The sequence below is a fragment of the Paralichthys olivaceus genome, chromosome 22, assembly GCF_024713975.1.
Source record: "Paralichthys olivaceus isolate ysfri-2021 chromosome 22, ASM2471397v2, whole genome shotgun sequence".
In the NCBI taxonomy this organism is placed as follows: domain Eukaryota; kingdom Metazoa; phylum Chordata; class Actinopteri; order Pleuronectiformes; family Paralichthyidae; genus Paralichthys; species Paralichthys olivaceus.
The window spans coordinates 11,690,609-11,709,138 of NC_091114.1; the positions used below are offsets into that span (position 1 = coordinate 11,690,609).

The 18,530-nt window shown below is 44.7% G+C and overlaps 1 protein-coding gene across 3 annotated transcripts in view; it reads left to right on the plus strand.

The window, feature by feature from the left end:
- LOC109634880 (insulin receptor substrate 1-B) overlaps positions 1-18,530 on the plus strand; it is a 45,320-nt gene that overhangs the window by 12,411 nt on the left and 14,379 nt on the right. Inside the window, exons 3-4 of one of the 3 annotated variants that reach the window (XM_020095678.2) lie at positions 250-3,448; positions 4,110-4,129. In XM_020095678.2, the coding sequence (XP_019951237.2) occupies positions 250-3,448; positions 4,110-4,114 (3,204 nt within the window). In that variant the 3' untranslated portion in view covers positions 4,115-4,129. Of the gene's footprint in view, positions 1-249; positions 3,460-4,109; positions 4,130-18,530 lie in introns of those variants that run through there. The other 2 variants (XM_020095677.2, XM_020095676.2) reach the window with 2 other exon arrangements.

Consider the following 18,530-nt stretch of genomic DNA (forward strand, 5'->3'; position numbering starts at 1 on the left):
TTATGGTCCAATTCAACTTAAACAAATGTAGTTAAAATAACCCTTAAAGGCAGTTATAAATGAAAGACAAACAGTGAACTACCAGGATTTACCAGGAGCTGTCTTGTTTTAATGATGCATCTTAAATAGAAATAATTATATAAAAAATTATAAATATTTATCAGAAATGTAACTCCCAAAATATATATATATTTTTAAATAAATCCAGATTCTATCACTGTACATACGTTTTTTTGTGTCCCATCTTAGGTGGATGATTCGGTGGTGGCCCAGAACATGCATGAAACCTTGCTAGAGGCCATGAAGGCACTGAGTGAGGAGTTCCGCCAACGCAGCAAATCTCAGTCAAACTCCGGCCCTGGAGGAGGTGCTACCGCTTCAAACCCCATCAGTGTTCCCTCACGCCGCCACCACCCAAACCCTCCTCCCAGCCAAGTGGGCTTCACCCGCAGGCCCCGAACTGAGCCTCCTGGAGGTGCTAACTGTGGAGCAGGAGGCAGCAGTGCCAATGCTTCTCCAACCCCACGGGATATCTTCCCGAGGTCTCGCACTGCCAGTGAGGGTGGGAAAGGTGAGGATGGGATAACTGTGACCACACCTCTCCAAGGACCGAGCTCCAGTCCCGCCACCAATGGCTCCTGTTCTACCACCCCTATCCTCAGGTCGAAGTCAGTCCGTTCAGTCCCCACCACAGCTGCTAAAACTTCTCTTGGACTGATGCGCTCCATCTCCACCCCAGCACCCTCCCCAGCCCAAAGCCTCTCATCTAGCTCCGGGCATGGCTCTGACTTTGGAGGTGTATCATCTTCTGCTACTATTGGCCCGGGATGTGGAACCTATAGCCGTGTTCCCACCCATCGTGCCTCTGTCTCTGGCTCCCCCAGTGACTATGGCTCCTCAGATGAATATGGCTCTAGTCCTGGGGATCACACGCTCCTTCCCTCCCCAAGCCTCCCTGGAAGCTCTGTAGGTAGCGTCAGTAGCCAATCCCTTGGTGAGGAGGGTGCCAACTACATCCTGATGGGCCAGCGTAGTGGTGGGGGCAGTGGTAGCAACAGCAATCAAGGGAGCGTGACGTCCAGTTCCCTGCCAGCACCAGGAACACCATCCTGTGGCTCCCAGCCCCATACCAGGAGAGTGCTGCGTCGCTCCTCAAGTCGTGAATGTGAAGCTGAACGTAGGCTGCTGAGTAAACGGGCTTCCTTACCTCCTATGACCCTGGAGAGGCTGGCCCCACATCAGCGTAGAGCCGAGGAACCAGCAGATGAAGATTCAGCTGATTATGCCATAATGTCGAGGAGCACCAGTCGTGAATCCTTCACTTCCTCCTCCTCCTCCACACAGAGGGAATCTGTCTTGGGGGCTGGTTCGGCTGGGGGAGGAGGATACTTAGATGTGGCGGAGTTCAAAAGTGAAGGGAGTGGAGGAGCAGGAGGAGCAGGAGGAGGTATAGATTTAGGTGTAGACAATGGGTATATGTCCATGCTGCCTGGCGTCACTCAGCCTCCAGTATCCCTGTCCCAGTCTCTGGCTGTCTCTGTCCCAGACTCAGATTCTAAACCTGCTGATGATTACATGGCTATGACCCCTAACAACAGTGTGTCCCCTCCGCAGCAAATCAGGCCTCCACCAACTTCTGACGGCTATATGATAATGTCCCCCAATAGCAGCTGTTCCCCTGACCAGCGTGGTGGTCTCTCTGGAGGAGCTTGGGTGGGCAGTGGCAGTGCAGACAGCAGAGCAGGCAGTGACTATATGAACATGTCTCCTATCAGTGCTCGTTCTGTTAATGGCAGCCCCCCACCCCCTGAACACACAGCTCATTTGGAGACTATTTCTCAACAGCCAGCTCCCAAGATGGTTTATTCCTACTATTCCCTTCCCCGGTCATACAAACATAACCCCTCTGCTGGACACTTTGACGATGGGCCAGGACGAGGAAGAAGGCCCAATGGGAGTTGTAGTAGGGGAATGAGTGGAGGTAGGACGATGGGAGTGCGTCAGGAGCAACCAGCATCAGGCAGCTCAGTGGTGGGACGCCACCTGTCACTCTCATCATCCTCATACTCCTCTAGCTCAGCTAGCAGCGAGAGCCTTGGGGAGAGCGAGGACAGAGCTACCCAGACAGTGAGCCCCATGGCTGGGGGAACTCAGTCCAAAGATGGGAGTAAACTCCAGCAGAGACGGGGCTCCAGTGGGTTGTCCAAGCAGGGTAACCATACTAGAAGCAGACCAGTGAGTCTGTTTGTTGATGTTTCTAAAGCGAATACCCTTCCTAGAGTCCGTGAGAATCCCCTGCCCCCAGAACCGAAGAGCCCTGGAGAGTATGTAAGCATTGAGTTTAAGGGGGAGAAGTGTGGCCAGACTGGGGTTGGAGGAGGGCGTGGCCGGGGTCTCAGGCATGGCTTATCACTGCCTCATTGCCCAAGCAGCCAGAATCCTCAACACAGGACAACTTCTTTCCTAGGAAACTTTGTCCCCCTCTCCCGCAGCCCCTCTGCTCCCATCACTCCCCCAGCTGCCTCTGAATATGTCAACATGGACTTGGGCCCTTCTCCGTCCCCCTCACCCCTCTCTCTTACCCCACTGGTTTTCCCATCTTTTCACACCCCTCCCACGCCTCCAACTCTTGCTCATGTCCCCAAAGCTTGTGATGAGAGCCCCAGTGTCCCTCGTGAAGAGAGAGCTGAAGTAGCCGAGGCCCCACTTAGGAAAAGCAGAGAAAGTGCTCCCTCAGTGTCTGAGTCCGAGTCCCCTATATCCTGTGGAGACTACACAGAGATGGTCTTCAGCTTGAATAGCAACAAAGTCCCTAGGTCATCATCCAGTGTCTCTCCCAAAGCCCCCTCCCCCATCAGGACTGATCCTTCCGTTCCTGTACTGTCATGTGGTCTAGATTTCTCCCTTGCAAAACCTGGACTCAATCCAGACCACGGGGCTAAAGTTATCCGTGCAGACCCCCAAGGACGCAGACGTCATTGCTCAGAAACCTTCCTTGCCCCGCCTTCCCTCCCCACCTCTACCTCCACTTCCTCTTCGTCCACTGCCTCCCTATTTCCAGAACACACCCAAGCTGTCGCCCGTCGGCTGGGCTTTGAAAGCGTGCTGTGGGGGAATGGTGCTGCGAGTGATACCCCCACTCAGTGCCCCCTCCCTGGACAACAGTCCCTTCCCACAAACACTCAGACTTCATCCACAGAGCAAGGTCTTAACTATATTGACTTGGACTTGGTCAACAAAGAGAGCCCCCATTTGGGCCTGGAAGGACCCTCAGGTAGCCAGGCCCCTTCTCGCCTCTTCTCTGTACTGGGTGGAGGTTCTGGGATTGGGGGAGTGGGCGCAGCAGTCGGCAGCAGCAGCAGCTCCAGCCTCAACACATATGCCAGCATTGACTTCTACAAATCAGAGGAGCTGCGGACACATCAGAATGGAAACAAGGAAGGAACAGGTAAGAGCTGACTCTTCACACAAGTTTACACTGTGATCGTACATTTTTCAGTACGTCTCATCCTCCTCCCTTTGTCTTCATCCTTCTGCTCTGTCACATTATTCAGATGGAAATAAATAACACTTTCAAGATAATCCGATGGAGAATAGTCTCCCTCTCCATCTACACTCGTAATAAAACATCACCTGGCGCCATATTAGAATGTAGACACTGGTCTGATTTGTCTGACTGTCCCCATAGTCCACAATATGAGGTATAGATCAACCGAGCTGACAATTCATAAATTGGTTTCCTCGTCTGGAGGTTGGTGTACGTCTAAAGAGAAGAACACACGTTTTACCTGATGTGATTGTGTTAGGTGTTGAAGGCCAGACAACCTATTGGAATAACAATGAATATCGATATTCTGGAAATGACTATTGATCCACTTGAGGCTTCCCAGTGCTGCACCTTGGTGCAGATTTAGGACGTACTTGTTTTGTATATATTTATATTCAAGATATTACTACAAGCAGTATCATTCCGCTTCATTTGACCTGTTTTTTCCATCTCACTGCAGTGCTACTCTCAGCAAAGGAAACAATTGCGAATCGCAGAAAATATGCTTTACTTCATGTTCAATAAAGTAGAACTTTGACCTTGTTTTCTGTTGACCTGTCAGATTAAGATCCAGCAGGAAAACCAATGGAGCAGAAAATTGATTCTTCCATGGATCTTGGATATTTTATTTTCGGTTAATTTAGGAGGTTTTCACTCCACAATTTAAATATTCATTCAAACTGGGTTACCAGGTTTTTTACTTGTACAGAGGACAAATAAAGGGAAAGGAGCCAAAGTGTGTCAGCTGTGCTCCTTGTCATAAATTCTTCATAAAAGTGAACTGAACTCTACTGCAGAGACGAGCAGAATTCTTGCAATGGACATTCCCTCATTTGATGTTTTGTTGACGGTGGTGGGGAACACTCTCCCATAGGTGTTTAACCATCTGGAGGACCCCTAAAAATCCCCTAAAGGCCCACTAGAAACCTCCTGAAGGACTTCTGCGCCCTCGTAAAGATCCACTAAATCCTCTAAGACTCCTTGAAACTTGAAATCTTAAATGTCCTGAACTATGCAAAGAATCTCCTCAGTAATCACTCCAACCTCATTACAGAACTATAGAAAACAGCCTGTCAATAAAATACTGAGGACGAGTGTGTTACTCAGCTAACTTCTCTAGGTTTTTGGCACCTGTTGATGTGTGTATGTTTCTGATATTATATAATAAATACATGGAATATAAATAGAAGTGAGGTAAAAACAGAAATATTCAGTTAACTCTCTAACATATAGAATATTATTCTACACATTTGCGATGTGTGAGTGAAATACAGATTGTTAATACACATGTGCAGCAAAGTATAAAATGCATTCGGACAGCGCTGTAACTTTGTTGTTTAGTGTGGGGGGGTCAATGAGTTTAGGCTCTGAATTTTCATTGTATTTCCATTTTTTCCTATTGTGCAGGGCAGTTTTTCGAGCTGTGGGGCACCAACACAGCTGAACAATGCCTCAACTAGGTCACTGTGAGACGTTTCCTCATCGAGAAACATTCTCTTTGAGCCACTGTCTGCACTAAATTGGCCTGTTAAGAAGTGGATGTCTGCAGTTGAAGCAGATAGAGCGGCATTTAAATGGAGATGTGGATTTATATGCAGTAAAACACTCAGTAGTCTTACTTAACCTTCCACAGCGGGGCTCTTGTGATGAATGCACCCTGCCAAGCCGTGCTGTTTATGTAGCCCCGCTAGCTTCCACATGATTTGCACTGTAGGTTGCGTTGGACTTAAACCTCCCGGGTTTTTGCGGTAAACATTTCATAGCTCTGCTCCGAATTTGATTTAATGAAAAATTTAAGGCATTAGTGGCGATTCATCACGGGATCTTGCAGCGAGTGTCTGAGCTCAACAGTTGGTTTTCATAGATTCCACACATGGAAACGAAGCATCAGGCCGCATCCATATGTCACAGTGATGGTTTTTTTTATTGAGAAGTGGAAGCACGCGGTGGTTGTTGGTTGTATTTTAAAGGGAAGTGCTCGCAGGCTACCGCTGCGGAACCATATGGGATCTGACTGCTGCGTACGTCAGTGGGGCAGCGTGGGGGAGAATGTTACACATTGGCTGTGAATGTTGAGATGGGGCCAGTGCTTCACTCACACAGCTCTCAAATGCCTCTGTACAGTGTTCCCCCCTCCTTTCATCCCCCCCATTCTGCCTCCCCCTCTTTCCTCCTTCAATAAATGATCCTTTTGTTTGAGTGTTTTTACCACAGTGGGCTGGCGGGCCTCTGCAGGGCCAAGCCCCGGGACGAGTGGACTCTCAGTCTTTCCCCCTTGCACTCATTTGTGTGTGTTGCTTTCTTTATTCTTTCTCACCTCATTTTCCACTTCGTCCTTGCGTCCTTCTATTTGACAACTTGTCCTCACACCTACTCATTCCTCACAATCTTCACCCTGCTCAAACATCTAGGCAGATGAATATTTGAAATTCCTTCCCTCCCTTCTGTTCACTATTGTGCAGCTTTTTTCGCTCCCTCTCGTCTTCACGCCTCTCGTCCTCCTCCCTTCTCACATTGTGTTTCCTTCCATCCTTTAAATACTTGCAGAGGCACTTCATAATAGATTTTCTCTTCTTGCTTCTGAGCATCCAAAAAACAGGGAGCATAAGAGGCGAAAACAGAAATGAAAAGCGGCCACACAAAGATGGCACAAATCTGCCAACAGAAATACCATTCAAAAACTATTAATTATCTTGTCTAGTGTGGATCCTTTGCAGAGTTTTGATCGGTCGTAATTACAGGGATTCTCTTTCCTCCGACAGGCAGCGGCTTGTATAGGAGAAGAGTGTGTGTATGTCTCAGGGGCACATAGTTTTGGCACAGGGGGCCCGAAAGCTAAATCTGGACATCAGTAGTGGGACATGTGCCAAAAACAATTCTGTGTTGGACGGTGGTAACGTCTTATGCAATGAGCAAAATTAACCTCCCATGATTTTGAAAACAAGGAAACGAAGGGGGAGTAATTTCACTCCAAATAACTCAAAAGACAAAAATCAAATCGGAACGAATCAACTGCAGCAGATGTGATGTGTTACTCTGTATTACTTTGCAGTGTGGATCCGTGTGTGTGTGTGTGTGTGTGTGTGTGTGTGTGTGTGTGTGTGTGTGCGTGCGTGCGTGCGCGTGTGTGTGTGTTTCCCACATGACGGAGTGGACTGCCGTGACCTTGAGCCGAACAGACAGTGTGAGCCTGCTACTTTATTTTCGGGACAAAATGTAAATTTGAATTAAATCAGCCACCACTCCCACAAATCTCCCCCTCAAGAAACCCATGAGAGAATTTTATTATCCGTGCTTGCAGCTGTCCCTTCCCAGACAATTATTTTATTTCTTCACCATCTGGAGGGAAAAGACGTGTGTGCCAGTCTCAAAATAACATGTAGCCTTTTAAAAGTCCTGCCCTGAGACTAGTTCCCCCTGCAGGTCGTATGTATATATGTATCTATCGTATAGAATTTAGCCCAGATGCATAGTAAGAGAAAGTCTGTCATAGAGCCACACTGTGATTTGAATAATGTCGTCGGATGGAAACTGTAATGCTGTCGTGTTTCGTCCTTCAATTCCGAGTCACGTCAACTTTGCTGTTTTTGTTGTTGGCTCACAGAGGCGGGGTTGTTTACATTTGTTTACTGTTGCCTAATTGGGCAAAACTCATGCATAACTGACCAATTGGATCATTATCTACTGTGTGTGTGTGTGTGTGTGTGTGTGTGTGTGTGTGTGTGTGTGTGTGTGTGTGTGTGTGTGTGTGTGTGTACACATTATTGTTTTGTGTCTAGACTCATTTATCATTTGTCACATTGTAACACATATTATAGATTGTTGAGCAAATGACTTTTCATTATCAGTCAATCAAGAGTTGTCATGATGAATATAACATTATTTTATTTTTTAAACTCCCTGATATGAGCAGAGAATGACAAACACTTTTATATACGTTATACCTCCTCACTGTGCTTCCACTGTGCAGAAGAAACATCAGATGTCTGTTGGACTTTTATTATATTGATTTATATTGTGATAATCACTGCCCAGCACTAGATTTTATGTTTTTCCTCTGTCCTTTGTGGAAAGAAAGCCAATTAGAGTGAAATTGTGAAGAATTATATGAGTCATGTGGTCAGATTGTTGTGTAGTGGGAGTAAAACTGTTGATAAAATGTTCTATCATATATTATTTTTCATCTCGGGATAGTAATTTTCATGTATATTTCCTGGAACATTTATTTGTGCGATCTAATGATACATAAATTAATTTAATGCAAATAAACAAATGCAGCAATTTAAATGAATCATTCAAATAAAAAAACGTAGTAGTTTGATCTACTGCTGAAAAGTAACGTTGAACTTTAAAAATGAAGGGCATTTAACATCAGAAACTTTATTGACCCGGATTCTCTGCGCAGCACGTAGTTTTATTGGTGACACTGCAGGATTCCTTGGCCTAGTTGGCAGCTGCTTGGCACATTCCCACATCCTCAGAGTTCAGGATAATGTGGGCCGCGAAGAGGTAAAGCACACTTTAAGCCAGTGAGTGAAACGACCAGGGACACACACACACACACACACACACACACACACACACACACACACACACACACACACCAGGTTCTTGCAGTGACCAAATCCTGTTCACTTCAGTCATTAGAAGAGCTGTGTAATTGATCCCATTACCTCCTCTATCTATCTCTGTCTGTCTGAGAGAGGGGTTCTCTACATTTTCTCCAGTAATAAAATACTTATTACAGATTCCATTCACTTGCATCTTGAGCGTTCTCACTTTGGCAAAATCTTTTTTCTTTTGTTACGATAAGTAACAAGGCACAAGCCGTCACACCATCAGACAAATTGCAAAGAAGGCAACACCTTCACTGAACCACTTTATTAGTAAGTATAACAGAGAGTGTCAATATTAATCCATCATTGCAAAGTAAAGAGCAAACTGTAAACTGTGCTGCGATGTTTACAACGGACAATCGTATTATATAATTTGACCTTTGACCTTAGATTCTTCCTAGAAGCTAATCTGAGAGTTTATCTCCTCCATATGTAGTTTATATTTCTAATCATTTGCTTTCTACATGTTTAACCCATGTAAAGTTTTAGCAATATTAGAAAGCCCAACATGAATTAAATATATTAATTATTTATTTATTCTTTTTTAGAAAATTCACCTTGTTCCCTGATCTCGCCATTAACTTGGTGAATACATGTCGCTGTTATTATAAAAATCGAGGAAAAGAGTGAGTTTTAATGAAACTGAATTTCATAATTAAACTGAACTAATTTACATTTAAGCCACGAGTCCATTTTGCAAAAAGCAGTATGACATAAACTCATTGCTCTCCACACTCCACACTGATACACACTGTGATGACAGACGTTACTCGCCGGGTGTGTAACTCAGGCCAAAGACTAAAAGCACTGGCAGAGTTATGTAAAACACAACACGTGGACGGGACGTGACCCCCAAAGAGGTGAAGCTCTGTGTGTGTGTGTGTGTGTGTGTGTGTGTGTGTGTGTGTGTGTGTGTGCTTGTGTGTGCTTGTGTGTGCTTGTGCGTGTGTGAACTGGAGTGGAATTTTGAGATCAGGTGGAATAAAACACATTTTTTTCATAATTCTGATTTGTCCCCTTCGGTCAATGATAATAAACTTAACATGATACAGTTAAAGCCCACATGGGTTTTTTTCTAATCGCGTGTTTCCTTCACTCACACATGCTGTGTGTATTCCCATACCTGTGACATATTCTACAGACGTACACATTGAAGCTGTGTAAAAAGTTGAATTATATTAAAGCAATACGTTGATAGATCATCGGGGGAGGGCAGTCGTTTTACTGCACTCACTCACTCTGAATGAGGGTAAACGAAAAATCATGCGCCTGGTTGTGATAAAATGAAACAAGACATTTTATTATTGATGTCCGTTATTAAAGGCAAACTCAGACAGATGGGGCTGGCAGAGGCAGCACCGTCAGTGTGGACGCCACACGTGTGCGATCTTCAGCCAAAGTACTCACATCAGTGAAGTAGCTGTCACACACTGACAGACGTAGGCAGTGTGGACACGGACTGTAAATAAAAATGGACGTAGACTCCACATCTGAATATTAAAGACATTTTCATATGGAATTTCTGGCCTCAATCTCTATTTCAAGTCTTTTTCAACACATTTTCATTTGATGTTCTCATCAACTAGACAAAGCACAGTATGCATTGGGGCGTGGACACTGTGTGAGTGACAGCTGGTATCATCCACTAGGTGCAGGTCACAGGTGTAGGTCATATACTGTATATAAAGATGGATGACAGTTGTTGGCTGCCGTATATGTCTTTTCATCTTAGTTGGTTCTTATAACACTGATGTTTGTTCAAGTGTTAATTTTTCAATTAAGTTAAAATTGGAGGGGGATGTAATGATTGACAGCTGAGACCACACAGCTTTCATATTAGTTTGCTTAACAACAATCACTCACCCGACTGAACCATTGAGTTTGAGTGTTGTTTATCTGTGTTTGTTGTTGGAGCTGGAGGCAGACGGAGCTCCAGCCTCCTCTGCAGAGTTGGTCCCTGACACGCGGCTCTGCTCATAGATATGCAGAGTGTTGCAGCAGCACACATGTGGAGCCGTGGCAGCAGAAGTGAACATGTGGAGGACAAAACCAAGGTTGATATTTGACTATTGGAAATAAAACCCTCTAGATTTCTTGCTCATGAGTCAGCACCAGCATCTTTTATCTTGTATTTATTTCGCGTGGACCTTTCATGGTCAAAAGAGACAAAGCTAAATGATCGTTTAGTTACGGCAGCTTGATAAATTCCAATTTTATCAACTAATTGACCTCGGAGACTTCCAGCTCTTTTGTATTGTATAATCAGCTGTATAAATATGAAAAACAGAACGAGGCGGGAGGTCCTCCCCTACATTTTATGATTATATAATCTGTGCAAAGCTGGAAATGAGCTCTAATGTCTCCACACTGCAAACTCAACTTTCCTTCATTAGCCTAATTACAGACTTACACAACCGATTTGCCCCCATGAAGGGGAGGATGCAAAGCACAGCAGACAAGACTGTGACATTTTTCATACTAATACTAAAATCCCCTCCCCCCACTAATTTATCCGCCTGTGAATAACATCAGAAAGCGGAGGAGGTCAGGATCACAGTCGTGGGGTTTGTTTTGGTTAAAGTCAAGAACGTGTAGTTTCTCCGAAGTCCGGTCTGCTTTGTTTGGGTGGTCCGCTCAGCGAGTCACTGAGCTCACACTCTTCTCTGTTTGGGTTTGAGTCTCGAAGGTTGTGTGTGCAACTGTCCTACTGCAACATACGTGTGTGAGAGGACTGGAAAGGGCTGCAGCGTTTATTTCCCACTGACCTAAAGCCCGGACCGTGTGGTGGGGTCATCTGCGTGCGCCACAGCGGCAGCATCGTCTCATTACAGCTCCCTCGTCTTCATCCAATTAGGCGAATCAGAGGGGTAGAGGAGTAATCTGAGTTTATTACTAACACACATACTGATTTGTGACGCATGATCAAGCCGTGGCACACACACCGCTGGTCACTATGCAGTGTGACAGCAGTCAGCAGTATGGGGTCAACAGTGCAAATCTCTAGAAGTACAGAGCGGCTTTATTCTGCCATCAGCTGTATGTGGAGCCTTCTACAAACCTGTGTGAGCCAATGAATGTCCGACGTATAAGAATAGAGGACAATAACAGACGGCACTGGCTTTGCAGTGGCATCACAAATCTTTTTTTTTTTTTTTCCAGCCACATCTGGCGCCATCATGGAGATCCACTGGAGAGTTTGGCTATGTGCAAATAACGTGCTAAATATATAACAGCCACTGAACAACAGGGCAGACACCTGGAGAACATGTGCTGCAGAGTGAGTTAACGGGATGTTACAGGTCGTAACTTAACAACCATTTAAGTTAAGAAGTTAGTTCGATTAGTATTACGTACTTCTAATGGATAGTATTTTGGAGGTTTCTGGTGCTTTTTCTCCTGACTGATATCGTAGACGATACATCAGGGTACTTTTTCATGCATTCTCACCTTGGATGCATGTTAGTGTGACAATCAGCTGTCTGTCAATAAGTCACCCAGGCTTCATCCTTGGATTTAAAGAGGTTTGCAACTCTGGAGTTAAGGTGCAAATTGTTTTTCCCTCCGTCTTAACACCTACGTTCAATTTAGAGTCTCCCATCTGCCTGACAGTGGACTGTGGGAGGAAGACGGGGTCCGAACCACCGCCCACTATTAAGCTGCTTTCAGATATGTTCTGAAGTCTGGATATTTTTCTTGAAATTTTCCAGAAGAGCTGCATGTGCGAATGTCCGAGTGCGATGGTCTGGAGATTTCCCAGAGCTGCCCCCTGCTTAGATTTTAGTGAGCTCATGTGAGAAGGAAATGTCGTGGGCGTGCACTGGTGTTTCCATGCTGCAGCAGATGTGGGTAAAATGATAAAGTGTTGAAGGAAGGCTGCGTTGAGTAACACGTCCATGAATCTGAAGACCATTCACAGAGAAAATATTTTCCAACGTTATGGTGCCAATTTTTTATGCTGCGTCTCAACAATAAAAAGTTCAAATGCACCTTTCACTTTGCGTGTGCAGTCGTCATGAAAACGACACTTGAATGTGAACTTCAGTGACGGATGATAGTGCCTCAGCCTTCAACACAAAATCAATCAGATGGGTCTTTGGGGAATATGAGTTTCCTGATGTACAGTAAGAAGGAAAGCATTCATAGCTGCATATGAGGCCCACTGTAGAAAAGCAGAAAAGAAAAATCCAAAATATCTCGTTCATGGTGTATTGGTCGGTCGATTTAATGTTGTTATCTGAAGAAAAAGACTTTTGTTTGCAGAGGAAGGTCATGGTAGGACTTGCCGACTGGGATGTCGCCTGAGGTCCCATCTGCCACGCACTTATCCTCCGTGTTTGACTACAGTGTCAGGGAAAAGAGGAAACGGGTGGATTTGGTTTTGCAGGATGAATGAATGGAGCCTAAGTCTTAACCGTGTGCGTCGCATGTCGTTGTCCGTCTTGTGAACGTAAGATGCATAAAGCTATGAAAGCATCCTTGTATGGTTCTTTCATAATATCCTCATCTGCTAGAGCTTCAAAGTCGTCTTTACGTATGATAACTGAGTGTGATGAACTCATTTCCACCTCCTGAATGTACGACCTGAAAACGCTTACGCAAGTAATGCAGGAGTTTGAATGGTACATTTTTCTTCCTCCCGTGTACGGATTGTTGTGAAAAATCACTTTTGACTGTGAACAGAGGGAGCTGGGTGTCACATGCTTGTTACCATGGTGATTTACCAGCGAAGAAAAGGCATTAATTTGTTGACTCTGACGTCTTGTCACTCTTCTTCTTTCTTTTCTTTTTTGTTTGTGCTTTCTCTCCCACGCCTTGTTTTATTTTCAGTCACTTATCTCCCTAGACCTTGACAAGGCTGGATTCTCATCTCCCACCACATACTATTTTATTTACACACACACACACACACACACACACACACACACACACACACTTGGGTTTTTCCTGCGTGGAATGATTTTGCATGATCTCATCACGTGAACATACAAACTCTACTTAAAAAGATTGAAACCGTATGAAATTGCTCATCTATTCATGGTAAAACTTTTCTTTTTCATCTGTTAATCCCTCACCTTACTCACCGTTCACCGAAATGTGTGGCTGAGGGATTAACAGCTTGCTCAAGAGCTCCTCGACAGGAACTCAATAGCAGCCCTAGGTACTGTGTGTGTGTGTGTGTGTGTGTGTGTGTGTGTGTGTGTGTGTGTGTGTGTGTGTGTGTGTGTGTGTGTGTGTGTGTGTGTGTGTGTTTCTGGTGAGCTGCCCGGCCGAGCGAATGATAATTAGGTAGTAAAACCTCAGCTAACAGTTCAGTACTCTAGTCATGTTTTGACTGACTAGTGGCTTATTCACATCCATTTGGCGTGCACACACAGACACACACACACACACACAAACACACCAGATTCACACATTTCGTTTGTCCAGAGGCGCCTCTTTGACTGACCAAGCTGCCAACACAATTCTTTCTCCTGCCGCTGTGTTCTTGTGTGTTTGTGTGTGTTTGTGTTTGTATGCGTGTGTTTGTCTTAAGGACTTTGGCCCCTGAACTTGTCATTGGTGTGGCAGAAAGGTATTTGATGGCCACACCTGTACGTGCTTTCTATTCAATCCAGAGCTCTTTGGTTAACACTAGAAAGTCTGGATTTGCTTGGTTTGCCCACATGCATGAACACACACACAAACACACATACAAACAAACACACATTCTTGAGGCTTTGCTGCTCTTAATAGGAAAAGCTGAGACGGATCATCCAGGCAATCACCTTTCAGGAAGCAGGGATCAGCCAAAAGCTCCTCAGCTAATGGCCAAAGTAACCTTCACTTACCTGCCCCCAGTTTACCCTGTCTACACACACACACACACACACACACACACACACACACACACACACACACACCGCTCCTGTCTCTTTTGTCAATACTGTTTTGCTCATTTTGTTCTGAACAAAGCCGCTCTCCCCCACCATGCCTCCCTCCTCCACTCTCCAGACCTCTCTTTCTTCCCCTCCTCTTCCTGCCTTTTCTTCTTTTTCTCTTTGGACTTTTTGTTTGCTAAGTTTTTTTTTCTTATTTTCACATTCGACTTTTCAGTTTTTTATATTTTTTTGTCCTTCTCACAATCGCGTCGCGCAGATTACGAAGCTTTCGGGCTGGAAGTTTGTGCTGGAATGAATGAATGAATCGAGGAATGAATGAATCGGGGAATGAATGAATCGAGGAATGAATGAAGCAAGCTCTTGTCGGGTCACCGCGGTCCTTCCATCAGATATAATATACACTACATGATTAGATTTAGATCAGAGGAAAGATTGGAGCGGAGCATGTAGGCATTAGGAGGAGATCAGCCTGTTTCATTAAGTCGGCTCCTTCACCTGCCAAGTTAAGGTGAAGCACCTGCTGAATGTACCTCTCACAACTGGAGCGTGTTGCATAATACATACTTGGTAAGCACGTCATAGTTTGAATTTTTGGTGCATAAATATGAAGCAACAGCCACCTGCTGGATCACTTAGCTTAGCATAAAGACTTAAAACCGGTAGAAACAGTTAGCATATCTACAATGGTATTCAATAGATCACGTGCCTCCGCCAAGGCCCAACAGACCCAAATATCATCAGGATCCATGAATTTGTGAAATCTGTGAAAATGTAAAACAAAACGCAATTAACCATTTAAAATCTTAATTTTAATTCAGTTCAATGTTCAATAAAATCCTGGATCTGCTCCTCTGCATGGATCCACGAGGGGTTCAACACTAAAGTGAAATAATAATATTGATAGTGAATATAATTTTGCATTTACCTTATAAAGTGCTTTTAACTTAAATACATTTTACACAGGTTAAAAATATTATACTTTAGTTTCTGCTGCTTTTCTTTGTAATTAAAATGTGTTTGGATTAGTCAGCGACAGAAATACCTCAATATTTGTGGAAACTGACTTTTACATGTTTATATGCAATTTCTCCATTTTCAGTTTTTATAGACTAAACAGACAAAATGGTTTGTTAGCTGCAGCCCTTCATTGTGGTTTGGTCAGTTTACATTGACATGAACAGTGTGTTCCTTTAATTTAAGCTTCTTCTGTGTATGTGTGTGTTTCCATCTCGATATGTATAAGAGTGTGTGAGGTGAGTGTGAGTGTCTGTCTGAGTGTGTGTGTGTGTGTGTGTCTGTGTGTGTGTACGTGCCTGGCAGCCTGCCAGCGCCCTGTATGAGCGTGATCCTGGCTACAGAGTGCTGATTGTGCGCTGTGGTATGGGATGTATGCCGGGCTCAGAGAGCATCGGGTGCCTCCTAAAAGAACGGAGAAGCCACCCACCAACCCACTGGGGTTACTGAGTGCACAGGAGGGAGGAGGAGGGAGGGAATGTTTCCCTCCTTTCTCTTACAAACACACACACACACACACACACACACACACACACTTATTTGTCTCCTTCCCTTCTCACACACTCCCCCAGGAAAATGTTTGAGCTTCTTTTAGCTTTATTCGAGCTCCGAGTTTTCTGCGTTCTTCACACTCTTGAGTCTGTTCCCTGGTCACACACACACACACACACACACACACACACACACACACACTGTACTCTACTTATTCTCAGGTGATTGTTTTGATGTCAACATAGCCGCAGTGTTTCTCCCCATGTCTCCACCATGATCTGTGTGCGTCTGACTGTGTGTGTGTCTTATTGGATCCCGGGCCATGACATCACTCAGCTGCCACTTCTCTAACTGGGTTGGTCCGTAAAGAGCTTAGTGCCAGTGGGTGTTGGAGACCACTAAGCTGATTAAGGTCTACTAACGAGACGCTTCTCGCTTGGAGACCGTGTGTGTGTGTGTGTGTGTGTGTGTGTACTGCGTTATTTGTTTATGTGGTTGTGTGTGTTTTAGCACATGTGCGTTTGCGCCTTCAGCTGTGCTCAGGCCGGAGGGATCAGGTGGAGAAGGTCCAGGGGATGAGGAGCGGTCAGAGTTGATCTCTTGGCCAAATTAAGTGCTGACGTTGACAACAGGGTGTGAATCCAGATAAGACTCCTGTGACGGGGGTCAAGTTATTCTCAGAGGAGCCTCCATCAAATCGCTTTTTTTTCCCTCTCTCCCTCTAGTCGGGCTTTGCCAGTAAAGCCCTGATCTGACTAGACTGTTTGAATTTGGTCCAATTAAGCAGTTTTTCGACCCGACAGCGTGGCTGCTGACTGACAAGTGATCACATGACTCGTGGAGATTTTCATTTCGCTCGCCTTTCAATTGCGTCATTTCCACTTTTTTATTTCCACCCGTCTGTCTCTGCTATAACTTGAGGGGCAAACAACGAATGACGAAGGAAGGGTTTACGTGAATAAAATGCTCATACATGACCTCATCCGTAAACAGGCTTTCCAAGAATCATTCTGCGTGTTCTGGATTTCGTGGAAAATCTGGCATGTTCTGATCATGTTCTGTGACTGATATTTATGAGTGTGTGTGATTTGGTGCAGATCCAAATAAAAAACTAGATTTAGTGAATTCAAATTGGTTTCTTAAGGGGACTGTTGTGTCTTGGCAGACGTATGCACTCTACTCAGTGCTGTTCTAAAATATTCCATCATTCGTCTTGTTGGATTCAAAAGTGCCACTTTTGCACGACACATCATATTGTCATGTAACTTTTACCTAATTTGTTACATCACTGCCGTTACCATAGTGTTTTTGGTATATTATTCATGGCCTCCTCAAGACCCACATTTGAGTGTCTCAGTGATGTGGAAACATCCGGTTTGCACATAAAAAGTTATTTGTGTCAGATAATGAAGAAATAAGTAGCAGCACTGTCGGCCAACATGTCGATTCAGGTTGTCACCATTTTTAGAAATTCTTTAGAAATTCCGTCTACTGCTCACAGCTCTTCCTTTGTCCAAGGATTTTACTTTTATTACTTAAAAATAAGCCAGTTAACACCATGAGTGTTTTCCTTTTCGTTGAACTGGATGCAGGGGAAATTGCATGTATGAGTATCTATTGAAAAACGGACCAGAGGTGAATAAAGCTGTTTTCAGACACGTCCTCTAGAAAAGTTTGCCCTCCGCACTAGGGGAGAACTCAGCAGAAGATTGTTCGAGTCAGACAAACAGGAAAATCTCTCGTACGTTCAGGTGAGAGGTGATTTCAGGGCAGAGCATGATGCATAAATTCTGTTCAAGAACTTCAGCATCAGCCCGAAAACAACAAATCCTCTTGAATCTTGTTGTTTTTTCCAAGTTCACTCGTTCACTTTATCCTGCTGCATCTTCTCGTGAGTTCCCGCTGGAATATTTCAGACTTTTTACTCAAAGTTCTGAAAAATGTTAAGAGCAACTAACTCAGACATTTGCGTTCTCACAGAGAGCCCCTCCGGAAAATTCCAGTGCATGTCTGAATGGAGCTTAAGTGTGACATGAAAATGATCTGTCGCTCGAGATTTTATCAGAACATTCAGTCCCTTTATGTTAAAAAAAAAAAAACGTTCTCTTGCAAAGCAGAAGTCGCGTTTGGAGATTTCGTGTTTTAAATTACCTACAATGAGCCGAGGATCATGGGACATGTGGGGCCATCTCTCCCTCGGCTTCATACAGATTGCTCAACTCTTAACTGCCTCGAGGGGGGAAGCCATAGGCTGAACACACACAGCCTGCGTGTCAGTTACCTAATTCTGACACAGCGACCTGCAGGGTCCACTTCTCCTCAAGAGTGATAGAGTCAAAACCTTTTCTTTTGTTTTCCCCTCAGAGGAAGGGAAGAAGATAATTATTCCAATCTGGACAACGAGGACAGAGAGTTTTAGATTTACCCTCCGACAGTTCCCACTTAACCACATATCCTCCGGCCGTGTTCATGCAAATATGAGCAGAACCCAACACGCAGCACCCACCCTCCCTCCACCTCCACCCTAACGTTTTCCTGTCTTGAGATCATTGAAATCTTCTATAATGTGATTGAGAGAAAGAACAAACAGTCCCCTGCTCCCCCTTCGCTTTATGTAACTCCGATCGAACGAGGGAGCAGGGATGTTTGCTCACCGCTGCCATTACTGGCCTGAAAACGGTCGTTAACCTTTAGAGAGTTCTGCCTCGCCCTCGACATCACCCCGGCGTCAGCACGGTGAGCAGGGACGTGTAGGTAGAACTAACATCTCCCCCCTGTGCTCTCCAGGGTCTCATTTATTCAATTGTACAAGTTGCAAATTGGTGTGTGTGTGTGTGTGTTGGTGTGTGACTGGAAGTAATGTTCGTGATTTTCCGCATTAGAAGACAAGTCTGTACTTTTACTTTTGCCAAACTATGTAATCAATAATCAGTTTAGTCAATAATCAGTTTCAAATTCAAGATAAAAGCATCGGTTCTGTGG